Source organism: Mus pahari, chromosome 13 (assembly GCF_900095145.1).
Source record: "Mus pahari chromosome 13, PAHARI_EIJ_v1.1, whole genome shotgun sequence".
Classification (NCBI taxonomy): domain Eukaryota; kingdom Metazoa; phylum Chordata; class Mammalia; order Rodentia; family Muridae; genus Mus; species Mus pahari.
Genome location: NC_034602.1, coordinates 44,297,068 through 44,322,127, shown reverse-complemented (window position 1 = coordinate 44,322,127; position 25,060 = coordinate 44,297,068). Strand labels below are relative to the sequence as shown.

At 38.2% G+C, this 25,060-nt stretch overlaps 1 protein-coding gene across 1 annotated transcript in view; it reads left to right on the top strand.

The window, feature by feature from the left end:
• Window positions 1–978: 978 nt before the first annotated feature.
• The window catches only part of Dhx15 (DEAH-box helicase 15), a 39,644-nt gene continuing 15,562 nt past the window's right edge, over window positions 979–25,060 (top strand). The window contains exons 1-5 of the mRNA XM_021210273.1: window positions 979–1,245; window positions 6,851–7,286; window positions 10,568–10,761; window positions 20,689–20,848; window positions 22,581–22,799. Coding sequence (XP_021065932.1) covers window positions 1,175–1,245; window positions 6,851–7,286; window positions 10,568–10,761; window positions 20,689–20,848; window positions 22,581–22,799 — 1,080 coding nt within the window. The 5' untranslated portion in view covers window positions 979–1,174. The remainder of the gene's footprint in view (window positions 1,246–6,850; window positions 7,287–10,567; window positions 10,762–20,688; window positions 20,849–22,580; window positions 22,800–25,060) is intronic.

The window sequence follows — 25,060 nt, the reverse complement described above, 5'->3', positions numbered from 1 at the left end:
TAACTGAGCAAGCACACAGGCTGAAGGGAGAAAGATACACAACCTCTTAAGTGTCACCTTGCCTCAGCAACTTGCCATTACAGTGGAGTCTTAATGGATGAGCTATTTGTTGATTTCCTCCAGTCCAGGTGACTGTGTCTCTAAAATGTTTTTCAGAGTTCACTCTACTAAATAGCACAGCTACTAGGCATGCTGGGGCATGCCTTTAGTCCCAGCACTGGGAGGCAGAGACAGCCTAACCTCTGAATTCCAGGCTAGCCTCTTCTACAGAGCTTGTTTCAGGACAGCCAGAGCCACACAGAGAAACCCTGTCTCAAAAAACCAAACCAAACGAGGACAGAGATAGGGCTAACGTCTCAGAGTGCCTAATATGCACTCATATACACACAAACGGAGAAGGGCTGGGGCAGAGGATTGGAGGCAAAATACGGTGCCCAGTGCGATTACCTCCAATTTTCTGAACCCTGTCTAAAACTATAGCTTGAATAAATAGATGTTATCTGTTCTGGGGGCAAATGGACAAAACGAGTCACGGTAATTAAAGTTAACATTTTTTCTCATTGCTACAGGGCATCTGGCGCAACAACTGCAAATTCTTGTTCTGGAGTTATAAAATAATTGTGTCCTGCTCTGCCACTTGCCAGCTGTGCGATTTTGTTTTTCTTATCCTTCCTGAGCTTCAGACCCTAAAAGCAAAAAGTATATACACAGCTGGATAGATTTCCTAACCAGGACTAGGCTTTTTCAACTTTCCGAACGAACTCCGGGCAGCAAGTGACAGCTTGAGGCGCGTCTCCGTCCTTAGCGGCGGCTCAGATCCGCTCTCCCGGAGACGCGGGGGGNGGGGGTGGGTGGGAAGGGAGGAGCCCGCGGGGGTGGGTGGGACACAGAGCCATTTCAGCCAATCGCACAGCGGGCGTGCCGGGAGTTCCCGCCTCCGGACGGCGTGCGCGCGCACCACGCCGGCACGCCCGCCGCGGAGGCGCGCGCGCAGGCCCTGCCCTCGTCGCGGCCGCCATTTTAGCTCCTGGTTCGGGCCGCACGGAGCGGGCTGTGGTGGCGGGAGGGGTGGGGGTCCCCGCGAGTTGCGCCGCGGGCCTCTTGTGCGTGGATCCGGCTGCCGGGGTCTCTCTTCTCCCTTCCTTCCTAAGCGTCCGCTTCTGGGAGTGCGAGGATGTCCAAGAGGCACCGGTTGGACCTGGGGGAGGATTACCCCTCCGGCAAGAAGCGTGCGGGGACCGATGGGTAAGCCAGGCCGGGGCGCGCAGTCGCGGCTCGGGCTTTGTTGGCTGGTGGCGGGGAGCAGGCCCGGCCGCCGAGCCTTTGTCTGCCGTCGGCCGGCCGGGGCGCGTGCCGAGCGTGTGCGGCCGGGGCGAGGGGGCCCGTGGCGGCCACGAGGCCGCGGGGCGGCGGGCGTGCGGAGCGGGCCGCGAGGCCTCGGCGCTCGCGTGAGGCCCGCCGCCGGAACCGGATGGCCAAGGGCACTGCTCCCCGTGGGCGGCCCCGGGCGGCGGCGGGCGCTGCCTGCTTGGGGGGGGGGGAGAGGCGAGCCGACCTCGGGGCGCACTGTTTGGCGGGAGACGGAGGGCCTCCTTCCATTGAGGCACTTGGGGAGAGGCCGTTGCCAACTTCCGCCCTCTGCCTGCCCTCCCGCCATCTCCTTTATTTCCTGCTTTGCTGAAAAGCCGGCCTTGCAAAGCATCCCTGGGGTAGGCCTGTGAAAATCCGTATTCCTTCCCCCCCCCCCCCCGCTCTGGAAGTTATTTCTATCTCCTCCCCACTTTGGACGCACTTTTCAAAAAAGTGATCTTAAGCGTGTTTGAACAAACACCACCCACGTGCAGGTTGAGAAAGGCTTACACCGGTTTTTGGTCTGGCGTTTTAGTTCCTTTTCTTAGACTTTTCGCAAAGACGGGGGGGGGCATTTAGCGTGTAAGCAGTTGTATTATCCCTTTCCTGTCTTTTCTTTCACAGTTCAGACTTAAAATGTACTTTGGTTTATATTCCTACCCTCCCATTTTAATTAGTTGTATGTTTATGCTTCGGCAGTACAGAGATCTGTTGGGTTAATTAAAAAAATGTAGCCACGGAAGTCCGAATGTTCAAAACTGTTACAGGATTTTATCATTTTCTTATGTCTTGTGACACCGACTCGCTGTCAAGTCAGATGTGTGGTCTCTTGAGTTTTTGTTAACGGAAAGTCCTTTGGGATTGAGTTCTAAGTACCATTGTGAGAATAGGTCAGGATAGGATGTGTTCTGTTGCTCTCCTTAGATTGAAATATTGAATATGGAAAGCAGGTTTGTTCTGTTTTGATTGTGTAGTTTTTTTAAGCTTATAATACTAAGCATTGTAATAATAAAACATCCCAAGACAGCTGTTCTCTCAAGCAAAAAATCCAAATGTGAGTAATTGAGCTCTGTCAGTTCTTAGGTAGAAACAGCTCATGAATATTCTCCAAGGGAGAGCAAAGTTACAGTGAGCTTTCCCATAGATTATAGTGGCATGTAGAATTTCCTTTTCTCAACAGGAAACTTAGTACTGTAGTTAGGCATCACCACCTGTCATAAATGCCATTTATATTGGATTGATGAAGTGGGTAACTTCTGTGAAGTTACAGTGAATGCCACATTTGACTATGAGGCAACTAATTTCCCTCCTTATAGAGGCCACACTGGGATGAACAGTGAGAGAGTGTGCACTCCCGAGTTTTTGTGTGTATGTTCATGACTCAATGCTTTATTGCGATTGGGGCTCCACATTACAGTGATTATGGTGATTTCTCTTGCAAAACATGACATTGGTAAAATGGATTTTGAGTATATTGTGGTAGCTTCATGTTTCCTCTTAATATTTCATATTTGTCACTAAGTCCAGTTAGGAGAGACCAGTTGTACAGTAATTCCTTAATTTCTAGAGATTCTGCAGGGCAGTTTTTGCAGTTTCCTAAGTTTCTTGAGTACCATATAGAACTGGTTTTCTTTAGTAATGAGTTTATACAGTGTTTGTGCTTGTTTTTTTTTTCCCCTTCCTCACTTGGTTTGAAGGCAGTTTTGACTGCCAGGGATTCTTCGCTTCCTTCCCTCTTTGCTTTTGTTTAGTGTATTTGACAGCATAGGCTTGTTCATTTTGTCACCCCAGCTGTCACCAGACCCTGCTGTCTCCATTCCAGCACACTTTTGTGTGTGTGTGTGTGTGTGTGTGTATGGTCAGCAGAAGAAAACACAGAGTCTGTTACCTCTTTTTGAGAGGGGGTGGTGGTTTTCGAGACAGGGTTTCTCTGTGTAGCCCTGGCTGTCCTGGAACTCACTTTGTAGACCGGGCTGGCCTCGAACTCAGAAATCCGCCTGCCTCTGCCTCCCAAGTGCTGGGAAGTTACCTCCTCTTGACCATGCTGGCCTCAGGGGTCAACTCAATTTTTCAGTCTGAGCTATCTCAACCAGCTCCCAAAAAATCTGAGGACATTTTTATCCTAATGGTTCTTAATATTCCTGATAAGAATTTGTAATTATGTGTTTCACTACAGTTCTGTGGTAGCTGAGATTAAATAATAAGATGATAAGATACAAAGGGCAAGAAATTTTCACCCGTAGAGCTATAAAGAAAAAAGCAGTAAGTTACTCCAGATCATTATTTCCATCTTTGGAGTCCATACTTATTCCTAAATACAAAGTGTAGTTTCAGTGCACTCTTGGGATTTGGGTCCCATTGGCTGTGTAGTACAGTAGTTGTCTCTTGTCTTGCTCATTGGTGTTAAGTGCTTTCCTCAGATTTTCTGTAGATGAAATTATGAGTATCCTTATGTATGCATGTTAATGCATATGCTTATAAGTTCTGAAAGTGTGACTGTCAGAAAAAAAGTAGTGTTTATATAAGATATCTGAAGTAGATGACTAGTTTCCATCCATATTAGCAGTATATTAGTGCCTGTTATTCCAAGTACAATTTAAACTGAAACATCAGTAGTAACCAGTGTTTGTTGGTACATTTCAGATATTCCAGGCAACATTAAATGTATTAAATACTTTTAGTTCCATCTCAAAAGCCACAGCTTGCATGGAAGCAAGAAAAAACTGTTGTTGATAATTGTCAGTGTGGACTAAAGTGCTGTTTAAAGCTCCCTCCCTCCCTCCCTCCCTCCCTCCCTCGAGACAGCATCTCTCTACTACATAGCCATGGCTATTAGAAATTCACTATGTAGACCAGGCTGGCCTCCAGCATAAGCAAGAGATCAGCCTGCCTCTGCCTTCTGGGTGCTGGGATGAAAGGCGTGTAACCACCACACTGGGCTTGTTTTTAGGTTTTTTTAAAAGTTAAAAGCATTGTTTCAACTTGAAAATTTTTATGAACAAAACTTTTATAGTTAAAGTTCCCATTTAAACAAGAAAATGTATATGGTCATATCTATAATGTATATAAAGTGGAGAGGCCATGAACCCTCATGTAACAGAGTTTTCTGTATCATCCTCATTCTGAGGAGCCAGTGTGAACTGCAGCAGCTTCCTGGGCTTCAGTTTTCTGCACGTTGATGGTTTCTTGATATTTCTTGGTAGTTGATGGTTTTCCATTTTGCAGGGTAGATAAAGTGAGTTTTAGGCCTTTGCTGTAGTTTTGCAACTGTGGTTGCCATCCATGCCCCTCTCTTTTTATTGAAATTTTCACTTCACTGATTAGCAAATCCTTGTGTTTTGCATTGTATTTCTTTCTTTGCTATAGTAATGGAGCTGTAGGTGAAGTGTGTCTTGGAAAAAAGTGTGTGTTAGTATAGGTGTTAATTTATCACATAACAGTCCATGGGCTGCTGTGCCTTGTGTCTGTCTTTCCTGAAGTTTTGTTGCTTTGAAAGGTTATGTCTTGTCTTGGTAGTATGGGTGGTGTTTATTAAATTTTTTTTGGGCTTTCCTAATATGGTGATAACTACATATATTAACCCTTTTGAGAATTTTCTGTGAGTTTGTGCCCATTTGTTTGAGATGGGGGTCTCACTGAATTTGAAGCTAATTGTTCCATCAAACTCAAGATTCATCTGTCTCCCTCCCTTCTCACCGATACTGGGGTTACAGGCACCACGTGGGGCTGTAGATTTGAACTCAGGTTCTCTAGCTTTCACTGGACCACTAGGCCTGCAGGGTATCTAGTCCTTGAGCTATTTGAATTTGTATTCTTCCTTTATCCTTATTTTAAGATGATATAGAACCCAGTTAAGGAGTGTGTAGACAAAATTAGAAACAAAGGCTATGGTTGAGATCTATTTCAGAGACAGACTTAGCTTGGGAAATTTTGAGACTTCATTTTGTATTTCTTCTTTTCCCCTATTTTTCTTTCTATTAGATGAAAAGAGTTTAAAACTTTTTTTAATTGAAAATAGATTCTTCTCATATAACACATTCCAATCATAGTCCTTGTTCTTTGTCTCTGTGCGCGCCCGTGTGTACATGTGTGTGTCCCCATTCCACCCCTTACCTACATACTTTTAATTGTTTTGGGCTTTGGCTGGCTTGTGAGGCTTTAGTTGTGTGTGTGCATGTGTTTTGTGGGATTTGGGTGTGGGGTTTTTGTTGTTTTTTGGTGTTGGGGACGGAGTGGAGGAGGTTGGCTTTGGTCTTTTTAGACAGGGTTTCTCTGTGTAGCTCTGGCTGTCCTGGAACTCTCTGTACACCAGGCTGGTCTCAAACTCACAAACTCAACCTGCCTCTGCCTCCCAAGTGCTGGGATTAAAGGCCTGTGCCACCAGCACCTGGCTTTATAATTCTGTAGTGGGTAGTCATTAGAATGGAAGAAGCCACAGGCTAGTGAGGCTTTTCCTCCCTGTAAGATTATATGGGATAGAATCTCATATTTTAGGAATAAGATTGGATAAAGTTAACAGCTTACCATTGCTATGTCTGAGCCATTCTCATACAGTGCTGTGCTTAGTTAGCATTTTAGCTGTGCTCTGTTTAAGGTCGGTACTGTTGCTCCCCCCATTGAACTGTGGAGAGTGAGTGCTCGTCCTTGCTCTGGTGTACTTACTGATACTTAGGTCACAGGAAATGGACTTTATGTGTTGTATGGAAAGAGCAATGACAGGTTTAGGGGTTTGTTTTTGTCAAATCTCCATATTGCCTTATTATTTTAGTCTGGGTCCCAAAACCTTATGGCAACTTACGGTGTATGAGCTGGTCTGAAGTGAAGTTAGAATGAGTGAGTAAACAGGTTTCTTCCATCACTAACTAATCAGACCACCTTCAGATGCAACTCAAAGCCATATTGTTTGTCTTCTATTATAAAGTATTTTAAAATTTCTCCATTAGGAATATATGTAGTAGATACCAGAAATGACTGCTATAAATAAGTTCAGAAAAGTGAATTACTTAGTTTTTAAAACAATTCTGTATTTTGTGAATGTTTTTAATTTGACTACATTTCATATCGGTTGATCCAGGTATGTAGATTTACAAGGTATTCACAGAGATCCCCTTGCCTCTGTCTCCCAAGTGCGTGGTTTTTAAAGGTGTATGCCACTGTACCCAGCTTCAGGTGTGCTTTTCGTTGTTGGGGGTTTTTTATTTTTATTTTTTTGTTTTGTGTTGTTTTGTTTTTTTAATTACATTGTGTTTTGTGTTGAGGATGTGTCCTGTGTATTCAGTTAAGACTATCCGACTTGGGAGCTGAGCTATTTTGATGGCCTCTGGTTCAGTGACTATCATGCTCAGTGTTGTCATGCTTAAGGTTTTAGAAGGATGGAACTAGAGACTTTGTAGTAAAGAGTGTTTATGCTGGTATGTGAAGAATCTGGTCATAATTTTTAATAACTAATTGATGTGTTTTTAAAGTCACCCTGATTTCTAAATTTTTGTATTATTTCTAGGAAAGACCGGGAACGAGATCGGGATAGAGAGGACCGATCTAAAGATCGTGACCGAGAACGTGATAGAGGAGACAGAGAACGGGAGAGGGAGAAAGAAAAGGAGAAAGAATTGAGAGCTTCCACCAATGCTATGCTTATCAGTGCTGGCTTGCCACCTTTAAAAGCTTCTCATTCAGCTCACTCAACCCACTCGACTCATTCAACACATTCTACACATTCTGCCCATTCAACACACACTGGACACGCAGGACACACATCACTTCCACAGTGCATTAATCCATTTACCAACCTGCCCCATACTCCTCGATACTATGATATTCTAAAGAAACGACTTCAGCTCCCTGTTTGGGAATACAAGGATAGATTTACAGATATTCTTGTTAGACACCAGTCATTTGTACTCGTTGGTGAGACTGGGTCTGGTAAAACAACACAGGTGAGTTGTTAAATGCCATGGTAAATATGTTATATGCATGTTTAAACATAAGATGCTAAGTGGGTCTTGGTAATTCTTTTCCATTGTCTGCCAACTCATTTCCAGTTGTCTTGTCTTACAGAGTACCTTGAAGAATAGTACTTTGATGAGTTCTTTTTAGTGACTTTAAGGGTGTGATTCAAGTAGAGAGTGTTTAGTTTTTTTCTGAGTTCATATAGGAAAAAAACTGGTATATTCTCATCTTGTAAGTATGGTAGAAATAATTTCCAACACATTTTACCCTGGGACAATACAGACTTAGAAATACAAAGCTTGTTTTCTAGAGCTTGAGTAGAGAGATCTGAACAATTGGAGCAGTTACGTCTACTCCAAGTATTTTTTAAAATATTTTATGTGAATAGTGTAAAAAAAAGTTGAAATTGCCAGTCATGACAATGCATACCTTTTAATTCCAGCATTAGGAGTCAGGTAGGCAAGTCTGAATTCAAGGTCAGTTTTATCTATATAATGATCCTGTCTTACAAGAAGGAAATGATTAGAAATGCTACAAGGTGCAAAGTGTGCTTGTGACCTGCGTCCATCTGCCTCTAGCATATAGTACTAAACACTGTTAAGGTGTCTCATCGGGTGCCCACAGTTTTTAAATATGAACAAGTCATTACTTGATCTTGTTGATAGACATGCAGCCTGTTTTATATTTTGTATATTATTGCATCTATGTGTGTGTGTTTGTGTATGGATGCACCCATGCTGTAGCACATGTGTGGCAATCAGAATAACTTAGAGTTATTGTTCATCCTATGGATATTAAGAATTGAACTCAAGTTGTTAGCCTTAATGGCCAGCGCCTTTAGCTCCCTGAGCTGACATACCAACCTCAGGCTTTGTAATGACTTCAGGGATAAGTGTGTTTGTAGATTTTTGAACTGGCTAGATTTATTGCAGTTGTACTCCATATAGCAAAATCTTCTTTCCTCCTGGAGCATAGCAAATTACTCTTGAAACATCCATAAACTGTCTGGTTATATCCCTGAACTTGAATTCTGTTAATCTGATGGTTGAAAGAAGTACTTGTGGATTTAATAGGCACTTGGAAAGCCATTAGTTAAGAGTTTTGTCTTGACTACAAAAGTTGCTGGACATGGTAGGACATTTCTAAAATTCAGGAAGATACTGAAGTTAATTTAATAATTGTCCATTTTAATATGAAAAGATAAAAGGCATTTGTTGGCTTACTCTTTATGTTTTTTATCAATGTAGGGTAAACATTTATAGTTGGCACATGCTGCTAAGCAAGTGCTCTGCCATTGTATGTTCAGACCCCCCTCTCCTTTAAAAGAAGGATCTTGCTATGTAGTCTGTCAAGGCTTGCTTCTAGTTTACTATCCTGCTGCCTGAACCTGAGGTGTGGACCACTATGTCTGGCTTAGGGTTTTTTTTTTTTTTTTTAATTATGTGTTATAGATCAAAATTGAGTATTTCATAGAGACATTTTGATATTGTAGCAACCAGAAATATTAAAAGACTTAATTGAGGGACAACTTGATGCTAATAAGAACTCAAACTTTTAGCTGTGGATGGTGACACCTTTAATTTCAGCATGTGGGAGGCAGAGGCAGGGCAGAGTTTGAGGGCAGCTTGATATTCAGAGAGACCCTGTATCAAACCCTTAACTTTTAAATTTAATGTGTTGAACTCTTTTTAAAAAGATTCATGAGAATGTAGCTTTAACTTTATTATATATCAGTAGAATTTTAAATTATTTCAGATGCTATTAACAGTCTTTGTTTAGTTAGTGTTTTTTGGAAAGTCAAACTATGTATTTTTCATGCTTTATTCTATTTTAAGGGTTTTGTTTTGTTTTGTTTTTTAATAGCTGCATTGAAGGTAGTTTGTACAGATGGACAGACATATAAAGAGAACTAAGTGCTGTCTGTCAGGGTGGACACTAGAACTGGAAATATGTAAAATATGTGCCCTACTAGAAAAGTTTTGTTTGAAAAAAATTTGTTGTGGGAAAAAAATCAAGTTTATGCAAGATGGGTTTTCTTTAGGAATTAATATGTAAATCTGTTACTTTCTCATTAGTTATTTTAAGAGTACAAAGAACTTTTAAAAGTTTGAGATCTGCCAAATTAACCAAAATGAAGTTAAGTCATTCATTTCATTGGAATTTTTTTTTTTAAAATCTGAACAGTTTTAAGAATTTAAGTACTAGCTGTTCCTTTAATATGCTAGTCAGTGCTTTGAATTTTACATTTGATCACTGCTCTTTACCTTTTATTGGAGGAGGGTTGGTAAAATGAAGGTAGATCCTTAAAGCTTTCCTAGAAAAGCACTATGGGTCTGTTGGTGGTTTCCAGAGCTAGGAAGATAGTAGTTTTCTTCATTTAGGCCCTGGAAAGACATATACTATTTTCTTTGGAGAAAAAGTATAATTGTCTCCCCTTTGAGTTATTTGTTTTATGTATGAACTAGCCCAATTGCAAAAGTAATCTAAATTACATAACAGTATATCAGCTAACATTTCTCATCAGATGTCATCATATAAATACTGAAATCCAAGCCTTCTATATTCTTTAGGGTTTCAGAAGCTTTGATGACCCAGATCTAGGTGCTTGTAGTGGAGGATTCTTACTGAATGAAGATTGTGAACATTTACATCTTCCTATTCAATTAAATGGCTAGAGAACTAAACTATGACCATCTTGAGTTTCACATTTTCTTTTCCCTTTTCCCTTGGCTGCTGTTCTCAGTCCTTTTGAACTTGAGGGTGGCGATTTTGATAACTTTGAAGATGGCATCTAAGGTGCTGTCACCATGCATCTTATTGCTCCTGAGGAAAAGTTAGCAGTGTTAGGGTGACTTTCTGATGGCTTATAGTTTACATACTTGAGCCTATATTTTTATAATTAAAAATGTGGTTTTCAAAAGTGTACATTGCTATATTTTGCTTCTGAGACTTAAAATTCTTTAAAGGATGGGATTTAAATTGGATGTTTTTTCTGTTGCTTAGAAAATACTAATGGTACAAGCTGTACTGTTGAGCATATTGAGCATAGTCTGAGTGGACCTTGTCTTCCCAGGAGTGTAATTAGGTTACATCTGTGTTGTATATGACCCCTTCTGACTTAGAGTGCTCATGTTATTGTAAGCTGAGTCATAACTTCTTTGCATAATTGAATTTTGCTTTAAATAATTAGAATAAGATATAACATTAGATACATACAGTTTGTATACAGGCAGAGTACAAATAATTTAAATGTGAAATTGTTTCATAGATACCACAGTGGTGTGTGGAGTATATGCGATCTTTGCCAGGACCCAAAAGAGGAGTTGCCTGTACACAGCCCAGGAGAGTGGCTGCAATGAGTGTGGCTCAGAGAGTTGCTGATGAGATGGACGTGATGTTAGGCCAGGAAGTTGGATACTCCATTCGATTTGAAGACTGCAGTAGTGCAAAAACCATTCTTAAGTAAGTACTCTATCTTTAAAATGGATACTACTATAGTCATAGTTTCTTTTTTTCATTAGTTAAGGAGTTTTACTAATGGAATTACCAGTTTTAAAATATAATGAAGTAGACATGCTAGGAGATCACTTATTAGTGTTTTTTTCTTGGTGGTAATATATTTAGCTCTGTTTCAGTCATGTGGTGTTATATCATCTGTGAAATGTTACTAATAGCATAAAAGGTGATAAAGGGTAAAAATGTTAGTAAAAGTTACTTTTAGGATAAATGGTATGTGGGTGGAATGATTTATTTATGGGTAAGGGAAATTATGTAGTTCTTGCTATGTGAGCTCATGGGGGAATCTTGTTCTGTAATAAAGTATTTATACCACCTCAAGGTCCTACTTCTTTATACCTGCTATGCTCTTTATCATTTTGAGTCTTGTAACTTATTTACATAATTGTTTTCTGTGTCTCACAGTTAACATTCTGCTTAAGTAGTGAATCTGTTGTCCAACAAATCTTACTTTCTGCTGCTGCTTTTATGTATTCACACTATAGACATTTAGTTTTAGAAATAACTTGGTCACAGTGCAGTTTTCAATTGTAAAAACAACTTTGAATGCATGGTCAGTGACTTGAACCTGAGGTGTGGATATGCCCTATAATACGATAAATGAGATTGATTGGATTAGGAAAAATGGTATAGTAGCCTAGTATGAGAGTCTGTATCCACCATCTTCAGTCTTTTGATTCATCTGTATTTGAGCATTGATCTGTTACTTTTTAGCTAATATTTCAGTTTTTAAAAAATAGTTCTTGGGTGCATTTCATTTGAACTTAATAATTTTTTAATATAATCAGCTTATGTTTTTTGCTTTGCTTTCTTTTTTTTTTTTTTTTTTTTTTTGAGACAGGGTTTCTCTGTGTAGCCCTGGCTGTCTGGCTGCCCTGGAACTCATTCTGTAGACCAGGCTGGCCTTGAACTCATAAATCTGCCTGCCTCTGCCTCCTAAGTGCTGGGATTAAAAGTGTGTGCCACCACTGCCCAGCATCTTTTTTTTTTTTTATTTTTTGGTTTTTCGAGACAGGGTTTCTCTGTATAGCTCTGGCTGTCCTGGAACTCACTTTGTAGAGCAGGCTGGCCTCAAACTCAGAAATCCACCTGCCTCTGCCTCCCGAGTGCTGGGATTAAAGGCGTGCGCCACCACGCCTGGCATGTTTTTTACTTTTAAGGGTTGTATTTTTGGCTTGGATCTTAATTTTCATTGAATATAGAACTTGAGGTGATAACACTATCTGTGATTTGAAATTACAGTATAATTGACTATATTTGCATAAAATCCACTCTTAAAAATCTATAAGATGCAGATATCAAGGACTTGAAAATAAAGGACAGATTTTTTTTTCCTCATCTTTAAAAGGAGTATCTTTTCAACATTTTGATTATGTGCCAATTTTTTTCTCAATAAGCTACAGTTAAGGCGCTAAAACAGTTTGGATTTTTGAGAAAGTTACAAGCCATATTAATAGTGTGTGTGGTAGAAAGTAGAGGAAGGATAGACTTTCAAAAGATGAATCTTGTCAAAGACTCAGTCTGTTTATAAAGAGTAGCAAGCAGGTGCACTAGTTCACAGTGAAAGTATTTTTGACACTGTCATGTTTTCTTATTAAACAGTTCTCAGAAATTGTAATTAAGCTTAAAGAATTATTCTAGATAAGGTAAGCTTATTGGTATTCTACAATATGAACACTGTTCATTAAAACTAACCTGATATTGTTAATTGAATTGGGAATGGATATATTTTTTCTTTTCTTCAAGGAGAGAAATATTGTAATGCAACTCTTAGTATGAAGTGTGCTAGTGGTAGTTTTAATTGATAGGACTGCTTCATTAAGAAGTGTTGTAAAAGTACCTGGATATGTTTGCATTAACTCACTGAGAACCCAGATAGTAAAAAGCCTTAAACTGAAGGTCAGTTGCGTACTGAGTAGGAAGAATGTGTGCAAAGACAGGTCTTTACCCTGCATTAGCTATTTTTCTATCTAGAAATTAAAGTGCTTGCATATTCATCAAAATAATCAAAGGAACTTTTAATACAAAAGGATAGTAGAGAAGACTGAATTTTAAAGATTTTTCATGAGTATCTCAGAATTTGGACAGTATGAGGTTACATTTGTGTGTCTTTAAAATTAGTCATATATAGTACCCATAATATATTTTCAATGTTTGAGAGCCATTACATTGTACATTAGATATTGTGCTGTTTGTAGAGGGTTTGATCTTGTACAAATTAGTCAACATGAAACTTATGAGAAAAAAAAATCAGATAAAGCATCAAGGAAGCTAAAGAAACAGCCCAGTTTGAAAACTAGTGAGTTAGGGATAAATGCCATTGTGACAGTCATGTCAGAACATCATGATTCATCGTGATGTTTGGAAGATGACATTGATATATAATACCATTGCTGTGGATTGAAGAAGTTTGTATGAATTGTAACAAATCTTAGAACACTTCTCAGTTTATTTTCAGGGACAGATGACTTTAGAAAGGGGACAGTTTGGTATTCGTATCTGTAGAAAAAGTATTTTGGAGTTGAGTTTGTAGTTAATACTCCTGGTTGTTGAGGTGATAGACTTTTATCAGCTGCATGGTAGAAGCAGCTTGATATCGAGGGAACCCAGCTGTCTACCAAGAAATAGTACTTTAGCCATGAAACAGTGCTTTATGTATTGAACAATACAGTAGTAAGAAATTAATCTGGTTTATGTCTCTCAAGAGCAAATATAAATACAAAGTTTCGGATATCTGAAGCAGAACATGTTTATATAGAATAACTTAAGGAATCACAATTGATGGAGAAACTGGTTTCTTGGTGGTGTTGTGGATTCTAACCCAGGACCTTACACTTGTGAGGCAAGTGATTTTTTTTTTTTTTTTTTTAAACCAGTGAACTGTATTTCAGTCTTGTAGCCGTTTTCAGTTTAAGATCCAGTTTAAGCAAATAGATTCAGGTATAGGGTGAAAGAATTCCAGGCTTATGGGATAATGTCCTCTCCCCTTCCCCCCAATTCTCTTTGTTCCCTTAAGGGAAAGGTTAGCCTTTAAATAATGTGTGTAGGTTTGAGCATGGCCCGTGGCACATGTGTGAGTATATATCAGAACAACTTACGGTTCTCTCTATTGTGTGTGTGCGCATGCTGTTTTGAGACAGGGTCTTAATCGTCCTACCTGTCCTGGCTTTTGCTTTAGAAATTAGGATTGCCTAGAACTGAGTTCTACCTGAGCTTCCTGACCATGTAAAGCAGTTAAGCTTTTTGCTTGAGAAGGTACCACAGTTATTTTGTTTTTAATAAAACTTTTCAAGCTTTGAACAAACTTACATAAACATTTTTATGCCAGATTACTCTAAAGTTACTAAAGAACTAAATTATGGACACAGTATTATGATCAAAGGTGGCATTTTAAATCTGTCTTGCTTAGTGGAGCTACAAATTTGGGAGAGAATTTGTGTCTGTCTCCTATGCCTGCCTTGTATGTGGAACTTGGTGGGTTCTTCCATTCTCCACTTAGAAGGAAGTCAAATGGGCATTAGAGGAATGTGTAACTTGTGACTACAAGAATCTTGAGGAATGTTTAGCAGAATTAAGAAAGGGGGCAGATTTCAGTAAAGGACCTTTCTCTGAGATCCTTTAAGGTTCTGTTGATGAAGCAGAGCCTGGCCATCTAGTGATTTATGTAATTTCCTTTTCATTCTGAATCTGTATTGGTTATCTGATTAACTTTAGTTTGGGAATTTTAAAAGAGACTCCGTCTGGAGTTGATATATAAAACAAAGTATTGATTTTGGAGGGATATGAGTTTGTTCTGTTGACTACTGTTCTGATACTCTACTGAGAATTTTATCTGTTTTGAGGTTAAACTGCTAGGAAGCCAAGAAAAGGCAAAGACAAGAAGCCACAGTTGAAATATGAGAGGGAAAATGAATAGCAGACTTGAACTTCATTGTATAAACGGTTCCATGTAAACCTTGAAGGAAATACATTTTTAATAAAAAGTATTTTTATACAATCTAGGTAAAAAAAAATTGTAGAATTGTTTTAATAACAAAGGTAGGCATTCTTTATAGGCAAGAAGATGAAAGAAGTCAAAAGATTCTACCAAGCAAAATAGAAACAGTATTCAGTAAGGATCTTGGTGGTAGGGAACATTTAAGGTTGGTACCCAGAGGATTATGATGTATGTATTGCCTGGCAGATTTAATACTGAAGTGCTGTGTAAGAACTTAGAGTCTGGAGCAACAGCCAACAGGGCACAGTGATTTAACTGACAGATGGGGAATTTGAGTACCATGATGATCCCTCTACCCTAGGGTCTTGAGTTGGGTCTTAGCCCTGTTATTAGTGTGATAATTAGTTGCAAGTTTTCAGAGGAAAGTGCTGATAACTGCCTCAAGGATTCTGAGTATGTTGATCTGTGTACAGTCATGAAATACTGACACTCAGATTAATAGTGTGTAGTCAACATGGCTTTGCTGGTGGTAGTGGTAGTAGTACATTTCTTGCTTGATCCATCATAGGATCTTACTAACCAGCTTTAGTTTGAATGAGAATGGCTTCCATGGGATCAAATATTGGAGCGCTTGGTTCCCAGTTGAACTGTTTGGGAAGGACTCCTCCAAGGAGTCTTGAGGAGGTGTGTCAATAGGGTGGGTGGGTCATTGTCTGTCTCTGTCTCCCCAGCTTCCAAGTGATAGCAAGGTAAGATTTGAGCTACTGCTTCAGTACCTTGCCTGCTGCCATCCTCCCTGTTACGATGGTCAAGGATTCACCCTCTGAAACTGAAAACAAACCTCCAAAAAAGTTGCCTTGGTCTTGGTGTCTTCTCACAATAATAGGAAAGTAACTGGTGTCTATCAGCTAAACTAACTTAAAAGGACTTAAGAAAGCAATATAAAGTTCTATGTAACACAGTAATTGAATTGCAGTTGTGGAATGTTAGCATGAATTAAAATGATGTTTGTCATTGTGGAGTGAATGTAGGCAAATACGCTTAGGGCTTGAGATAAGAGAATTTTACAGGTCTGCTACTACTTTAAGCCACAATTGTACAATTTAAAAGTAATTTATAGTAGTAGGCGCCATTCTTTTTTTTTTTTTTTTAATTTACATTTCAAATGCTATCCCGAAAGTTCCCTATACCCCCCGCCCCTGCTCCCCTACCCACCCACTCCCACTACTTGGCCCAGGCCTTCCCTTGTTCTGGGTCATATAAAGTTTGCAAGACCAAGGGGCCTCTCTTCCCAGTGATGGCCGATTAGGCCATCTTCTGCTACATATGCAGCTAGAGACTCGAGCTCAGGGGGTACTGGTTAGTTCATATTGTTGTTCCACCTACAGCCCCCTTCAGTTCCTTGGGTACTTTCTCTAGCTCCTCCATTGGGGACCCTGTGTTCCATCCAATAGCTGGCTGTGAGCATCCACTTTGGTGTTTGCCAGGCACTGGCATAGCCTCACAAGAGGACGCAATATCAGGGTCAGTAGGTGCCATTCTTATTGAAGTATAGTTTGTAAGCTAAATGGTTTAGGTTGATCTTTGTATTCTTAGGCTGGGGAGTAAAGAATAATTGGTTAGTTGAATATTTGAGCAACTGACTGAAATATCGTTACTTTTCAAGTGGAATTCTTTTTCCTTTTTAATCTATATGTTGGCAATGTGCTGTACTGCTTATAGAGGTCAGAAGTTGGTTTTTCTGATCATTAGCCTGAACTCAGTTCCTTAGGCTTACAAGGGAAATGCTTTTTACCCTCTGTAAATAGAATTCTGTTGACTTTTATCAGTGTAAGCTAACTTGATTATCTACTTATTTCTAATATTTATGCATTTGCAAAAAATTACTTGGAGAAGGCTCGCTTTGAAGACTTGCTTTGTTTGCACAGTGACAGTGTTTGAGAAAATTCTGCATAGAAAGAAAGTACAACTCAGCTTTCTGTCATGCTGTTCTAAGTAAAAAGTATTGCCTTTAGAGTTGGGAGTTGGGAAAGTATTTAAAAAATAATTTGGGTTTTGTTTGTTTGCAGTTAAATTTTAGGCTTTTTCTTGATTAGGTTTCTTAAACTTGAAGCATAGGCTAAATATATGTGACATAACAAAACTGTTGTGTGTTTGGGTGTGTCTGGGCTAATCATTTCAACCAAGAATGAATGTGTATGTATGTATATATGCCACAAAAGGGTTTGATGTTTCCCAGTTTTTACTTTGTTTGTTTTATTATAAACTTAAGGTACTTAAAATATTGTATATTTCATTTTTAGATGAGCACACATCTAGTATTTCTCACTGTAACTGATAATTTGCTTTACTATTGATATTTTTTTAAGCTTTTTTTTTTTTTTTGGAAAGATTTATTAATTCAATTTATATGAATACACTGTCTCTGTGTTCAGACACACCAGAAGAGGGCATCGGATCCCATTACAGATGGTTGTGAGCCACCATGTGGTTGCTGGGAATTGAATTCAGAACCTCTGGAAGGGCAGTCAGTGTTTTTAACAGCTGAACCATCTCTCCAACCCCTTGTTGAATTCATTCTTGTCAGATTGAACTTGATCCTGTGAAATTTATCAAGAAATATTTTTTGATATACTGAGCTACCTTGAAAAGTGGTAATGTTACCCGTCATTAAAAAATTCTTCTAGCTGGGCGTGGTGGCGCACGCCTTTAATCCCAGCACCTGGGAGGCAGAGGCAGGCGGATTTCTGAGTTCGAGGCCAGCCTGGTCTGGAAAGTGAGTTCCAGGACAGCCAGGGCTACACAGAGAAACCCTGTCTCGAAAAGAAGAAGAAAAAAAATTCTTCTGAAGACTTAAAAATCATTTCAAGTGACCAGTTTATAACAGAAATAGTTGTTTAATTGATAGGTTCTAGATGTATATGTAGACACTGAGATTATCAACTATCCAAACATTGTTTGTTGGATATATCTATAACATAACCAGGGATTATAGACTGTTCATAAAGAGTTTCAGTATTATTAAATATTAAAAATTTAATAACTGTCTCCTTGTAAAACTTTTATTCATATTTTAAGGTTTGCTTGAAGTTTTTATTTAATGCTGTGTTTTAAGTTAGCCTATCAGAAGTCCTATGTTTTTAATACATAGATAAGCTACGGTAAAGTTGAACAACTACCCAAGATTTGGGGACTGTCTTTATTATAGATCTGTTTCTGCTAAATGAAAGTCATTTTTGTTTTGTTGTGAATCGTTGTTGTTATCCAGAGTTTTTTCAATAGCTAGCTGCTGTATAATAAAGAATACAAAAATAGAGTTGACAGTGTTGGGTTTGCATTTGTGAAAATGAAAATTAAAAATAATCTGGAAAAGTTTTTCCTTCTTAAACTGTAAAATTTGATGTAAGATTGGCATTCTATTATGTTTTGTACATCTAGAAATTAAAATATATGTAGGAAAATGTTCTGAGTTACATGAAAATACTAGGCTAATTTATATTAAAGACTTCAGAATCCACATAGATGCTTATGTACTGAAATCAGTCCTGCAAGGACACCATATTCAAAAGATGATAATGTGTTTCAGAAATCTCAATTCTTTATAATTTAAAGAATTGCATTCTATAAACTTGTTTATGTTAGTATATCAATGTATGTTTTTGTTTTTTTTCTCTTTGCTGTGACCATAAACCAGACAAGCAATATAAGGGATAGAGCTTCTTTGGGCTTAAGAAGGGGTGGGGTACAGCATCAAAAAGAATGCATAGTGGTCAGAAGTGTGAGGCAGCTCATCAGGCTCTGTCTGCAGTGGGGAGGCAGAAGTAAAACTCAGGTGGTTTCTAATCTAGGACTTCAGCCTGTGGCATATTTTCACTCACATCTAGAGTGGGTCCTCCCCCCTCCCTACTTAAAAGTTTCTGGAAACACCTTCATTGGCACACCCAGTTTGTTTTAATTATCTCTCATTAGTTTAGGAATAGCTTATATACAGTTTATTGGTCTATGTTATTTGTATATATTTGTTGAAACAAACTTAAGCTAGGTTAGGGCTATTCAACAATTTTGGCTTTGTGTTTATTTTTTTAAATAATTATGATTGGAAGCCTGTTCAAGTTACTTGTAATATGCCAGCTTTGAAACTTTCTTATAAATTGAGGTACATCTTAGAATCAGTTGAAGTCTTGTAATTGATAGGAGTTTGGTGTTTGTCATTTTCTGTGAATATTTGATATTGACCTAGTTTTGTGTATCATTTTAAATACACAGTGAGTTTTTTGAAATAACAGACAGAATTAATATGCTAATTAAAATGCTTTCAGAAATTCAGGGTTTCTTATTGAAAGACTAGCAATTGATAGTCCAGAAATGTGTAGAAACAGTTCTGGGGTATAGTAGGTATTTGAGCAAATATTGTTGAAGTAAGAACTACTTCTTTCATGTGCCCCTAAAAGTTAAACCAAGAGTTTTGTGTACTTAAGGCATTTACTTGGTCACTGGGTTGCCTAGCTCGTGTCAGTAGCTCATCTGAAAATAATTGTTGCACAATGTCCCCAAAAAGATGAAAAATTTCAAAGTATCTAGAAGCCATAGTGTGGCTGACTTATCAGGTACCAGGCTAGTTTGTTATGACATTTAATCATTATTTTATTGACTGATTTTTCTTTAATGTTCTTAAAGTAAAATCTTGGAGTTGATTCCAGAAATAGTGATGGTTTATTTTGAAAAGAATGGTGTAGAAACACAAGCTGTATAAATAGGGACTAGGTATGACGACTCTTGCCAGCACTCAAGAGTCCAAGCCAGCCAGAGCTATATAAGTAAGTCCTTGCCCCAAAATTGACTCACATGCATATAAATATAGTGAAGATGTACTTGTTTGCCAAATGTTTTAAAAAATTTACAATTACTCTTAGAATAAATAAAGAGGTGGGTTCACTATGTTGTCTGCTGAACTTCAAGAGATGGTATAAACTGAAGTTAAGTTGGTTTATGAAAGATTAGGTATGGTTCGATTACAGGACAAAGAACCAGAATTAAGTTGTAAATTTGGATTTTTGTTATGTCATTTACATTTTTAAATAATGGGCTTTTATTTAACTATGAACTGTGATGTTAGCATTTTAAGGCATACTGTGTTTTTGTCCAGGTGCCAAACTTAAGAATAATTGTTCTGTATTAGTGACAGCACTGGCCAGAATGGAATGGACAGTGACCTATACAATGTTTTACAAACCACCCTTGATCTGATACTGACTCTTTTGTAATGGTTGGATTCCATATTAACTGCCTTCTCTGAAGCCGTTCGAAGCCTGCTTTGTTTTGTTTTGTTTTTTCTTTTTTGAGTCATCATTCAGTTTGATGTCATTTGCTTTTGATTTTACATCTAAGTATCAGTAGTCTCACGGTGCTGATGCAATCTTATTCCCAGAGCTTTTATGAATGAACTCATTTTGTCCTTCAGGCCATTTCATTTTTGGTGTTGATGGGAGATAGACTTGTGTGCTGTCAGCTGTTGTTACATTATTGCCTTTAAGAAATTGGGTTTCATTTTTACTCCCCAAATTTACATTTTGCATGTAGTAATATTTTAGTTGTGTGATGGCATAAAACAACTTAAAATGGTTTATTTATTGGCTTGGTTTAAATGGGTTGTTGTGTTTTTGTTTTTTTTTTTTTAGGAATTTTTTTTTAAAGCATTTAAGTGACAAATTTAGTTTTAGCATTTGTGTGAAACCATGTGATCATTCTATGCTACAATTGGGTGTTGTATTATATTTCTCAGTATATTGTAGTATTTTGTAAGATTTTATGATAATGCAACTTTTTAGTATCTCTTTAAACTATTTGGAAGCTTAATTTTTATAATTTATGCTTATGTTAGGATAGTTTTAAAATTACATAGATGATTTTGACCAGTGTTGTCTTTGTGATTATAGGTATATGACTGACGGGATGCTACTTCGTGAAGCCATGAATGATCCCCTCCTGGAGCGCTATGGGGTGATAATTCTTGATGAGGCCCATGAAAGAACATTGGCTACAGATATTCTCATGGGGGTTCTAAAGGAAGTTGTAAGACAGAGATCAGATTTAAAGGTGAAGAAGTCACTTTTTAATTTTTCCCCCTTCCCTTTCTTCCTCTTGCTCCGGCCCTGCTCACTCTAGCCTCCCCCCCCCTCCAGCCCATACGTTCTTTATTTGTTTCTCATTATGAATGGTTGTGAAGCCACCATGTGGTTGCTGGGATTTGAACTCATGACCTCTCGAAGAGCAGTCGGTGCTCTTAAACTCTGAGGCATTTCACCAGCCCAACCTTTTTTTTTTTTTTTTTTTAAGATTTATTTATTTATTATATTTAAGTACACTGTAGCTGTCTTCAGACACTCCAGAAGAGGGTGTCAGAACTTGTTACGGATGGTTGTGAGCCACCATGTGGTTGCTGGGATTTGAACTCCAGACCTTCTGAAGAGCAGTTGGGTGCTCTTACCCACTGAGCCATCTCACCAGCCCCAACCAGCCCAACTTTTTAAGTGTGTGCTTATGTATGCATGTGCAGGAATGTGCACATAACTGTGGGTGCTTTCAGAAGCCAGAGGTACTAAATTCCCTAGTATAACATGGTAGAAATACACAGGACCATTAGCTCTAAAGAAACACTTGCTTTTTTTGTTTGATTGCTTTTTGAGACTGGTTTCTCTATCTGCTAGCCCTGGCTCTCCTGGACTTGCTTTGATAACCCGCTGGCTTTGAACTTGAAGAGATTCTGCCTATGCCTCCCAAGTGATGGAATTAAAGGTCTATGTTACCACACCCAGCTTGCTTACACTCCTGTGTGAGTGTGGTAGCACCTTCTTGTAATCCCAAGGCCAGGGAGGTAGATATGCATAAATTTCTGTGCCTTGCTGGCCAGCCAACCTAAAGACCAGATTTTTTAGATTTTGAAAGTAGCTGTGTTTAAGGCAAATTCCTATTTGGCCTATTGGATTTTATTAATAATGCAATGTATTAATTATATCAATATAATTGTATCATTACATATTCCATATTAACTCTTTACTTACATGGTGAGAATGAGTGTATCCCTTACATAGACCCTATGCATTGTTTACTTATCACATATTCTAGTATTTTAAAATTAATTCAACTGCACTTTATTCCTTACTATGTTTTATTTTTGTTTTTTTAAAAACAGAATTTCACTTCCTAACCCTGTCTGACCTTGGACTCATACAGTGATTCACCTATTTCTACCTCTTTTTGAGTGTTAGGGTTTAATGTGTATTCCACTATACAGCCTGGATTTTATTTTATTTCATTTATTTTTTAATTTTTTTTTTTTTTTTTTCCGAGACAGGGTTTCTCTGTGAAGCCCTGGCTGTCCTGGAACTCACTCTGTAGACTAGGCTGGCCTCGAACTCAGAAATCCGCCTGCCTCTGCCTCCCGAGTGCTGGGATTAAAGGCATGCGCCACCATGCCCGGCCTGGATTTTATTTTTAATGATTCTTTAAAGACTGTTTTGTTTTGTTTTGTTTTGTTTTGTTTTGTTTTGTTTTGTTTTTTCCCAAAGTCTCACTATGTAGCTCTGTTTTTCTTGAACTCATTGTGTAGACCAGGTTGGCCTTGAACTCAGGTGTGCCTGCCTGTGCCTCCCTGATTCTGTTCTGGGATTAATGATGACATATACCATCACGCCCAGTTTTCAAAGCTGTCTTTATAGCTGGTAATATATACTTAGAGAACAGTAACTACTTTTTTTTTCTTTGAGATTATCTAGGAATCTTTAGAGATAAAGAAAGCTTCAAAAGTAATTTTGTTTTCCTCCCACAGGTTATAGTTATGAGTGCTACCCTAGATGCGGGGAAATTCCAGATTTACTTTGATAACTGTCCTCTCTTAACTATTCCTGGCCGAACACATCCTGTTGAGATTTTTTATACTCCAGAACCAGAGAGAGATTATCTTGAAGCAGCAATTCGGACAGTGATCCAAATACATATGTGTGAAGAGGAGGAAGGAGACCTTCTTCTTTTCTTGACTGGTCAAGAGGTATCATTTGCTTTATGTAATTCTTGTGTAGAAATGCCCATTAGCTAGCAACTCTAAACTTACATGACCAAGGCTGGCTATATTCTCATCTCAGTCCTTCAAGTTCTCAGTGTAATTGTTTGAATATAGGCAATATTTAACCACCTCTTTTTTTGACGCTCATATTTAAAGGTTGAAGAAAAGTATACAATTGAAATGGTAGATGGTTGTAAATTCCTTTAAATATATGGGTACCTTTACAGTAGAAGGTCTGAGTTCTATTCTACTGTCTTAAGTATGGTCAATAGATTTCTGGTCTGAAGGAAGAGAATTTAATTTGCTAAAACAAGTTCTGGTTTCTGTTTAATGTTTTTTTGAATTAAGTGAAGTTTGTGGGGAAATAGAGTTATCTGCAGACTCCTTGCATCATTTAAGATGTAGGGTCGCTTTTCCAGAGAAGTGTTTTATAGTCCAAAAGATCCTCAACATAACTGCATCTAAACTGTGTTGTGGAAAATTGCTCTAATCTCATGCAAACCGAAGGCTTGCCTCACTGCACCAAAACTTTTTCTTCTTATTGTGTCCACCGCCTATAGAACTGCTAACTAGGTGATATTTTGGCAGATGCCTCTCAGTTAAGAGCTATGAATTTGGGATAATTTTTTAAATCCCAGGTTTTGTGGTGGTAGTTTTTGAAATTGTCCTTATGATTTGTATCTTTGAACACGGTTTTCTTAAAATACTATTTATATTGTGAGTTTGAAAATTTTGTGTTCTCAGATTTCTGTGCATTGTTGAACATTTATCAGCGTCCCAACCTTTCCATATTAGATGCAGCAATACTTTTTAGGCAAAACCAGCAAAGACATTTAGATATTGCCAAATGTCTTGGGGAAAGGTATTAGTAAATTATTTTCCTGTGGAGACACTCAGTTCTTCTATGAGCTGAGGTGTGTTGAAAATACAGTTTTGTATTTTGATAGTCTTTCCTCTTTTGATACTACTCAGCCTTTTTATGCAGTTAAAATGGAAAATTTTTTTATTAATCTACTCTGATGAGGCATATTTGAATGATATTAGAAATTTTAGCTGATTTCATGGAGAGAACTAAACGGGCTTTTTTTCTGAGTCCGCTTAGTGTAATTCATCTCATGCATTGGGGAAAGGAAGGCAGTCAGCCTCCTGTTCTCAGCTGTGTGCTGGCATGTTGTGAAATGAAGTAAAATTATAGTTGTGAACTCTAGATAGGTTTTGAGTTTGAAGACTTTCAGCTGGTTTGTTTTGCATAGATTTATTATGTTAAAGTCTTAGTACATGAAATGTAGATGTTAGGCTTATCAGTTACCTGTTAATGTCTGTTGGTATAAACAAATCTGAAATATTAGGAGTCTACTAATTTTCCTTATTTAAATTTTTTCATACTGATAGGGATCTTAATTCCATGTTTACATGCCAGCAGGGGGCATTCTGATCTATAGAGCATTTAAAAGCGATCTTTTTCTTAAAAAGACTTTAATTTTTTTTTCAAATAAATGGCATTGATTTTTCATTTTCTAGAAACTTGATCTCAAAACAAACTGGATTCTTAAGAGTAATTTCCTTCTATCAAACAACCTTATGGTTAAGAAAATTGCTATTTTTTTAGTTGGCAAAAAGGGTTATTCTATCCAAGGATTTTATATTTTTTAAAGTTTTTTTAAAATTTTGTGTGTATGCATACATGCTTGTGTATATTATATTTGTGCATCAGATGTGTACCTTGTGTTCTCAGGGCCAGAACAGAGCAGGTGGTTGTGAGCTACCATATTGGTGCTAGGAATAGCCAGTAGTTTTAACTGCTGGCCAACCCCCCCCAAATTTTTTTTGTTTACCTTTATTTTATGTGCATTGGTGTTTTGCCTACATGTATGTCTGTGTGAGTGTGCCAGATCTTGGAGTTACAGAGAGTTGGGAGCTTCCATGTGGGTGCTGGGATTTGAACCTGGGTCCTCTGGAAGAAGTACAGTAGTACTCTTTAACAGTAAGCCATCTCTCTAGTCCCAAATTTATATTCTTTGACACAGAAACTATGTTGGTTTAAAATCATCATTAGGAAACCTAGTTTGACACAAAACCAATTTACCTGAAAATCCTTTTTTTTTCTCTTGACGATACTCTGAGTAGCTGACTGACTAGTTAATGCATGAAAGATTGTTTATTAATTGTTTAATCTATTTTCAAGTTTGCTTCAGCAAACCATTTATTGTCCACCATCAGCCCTCCTTTTTAAATCCATTTGCTGC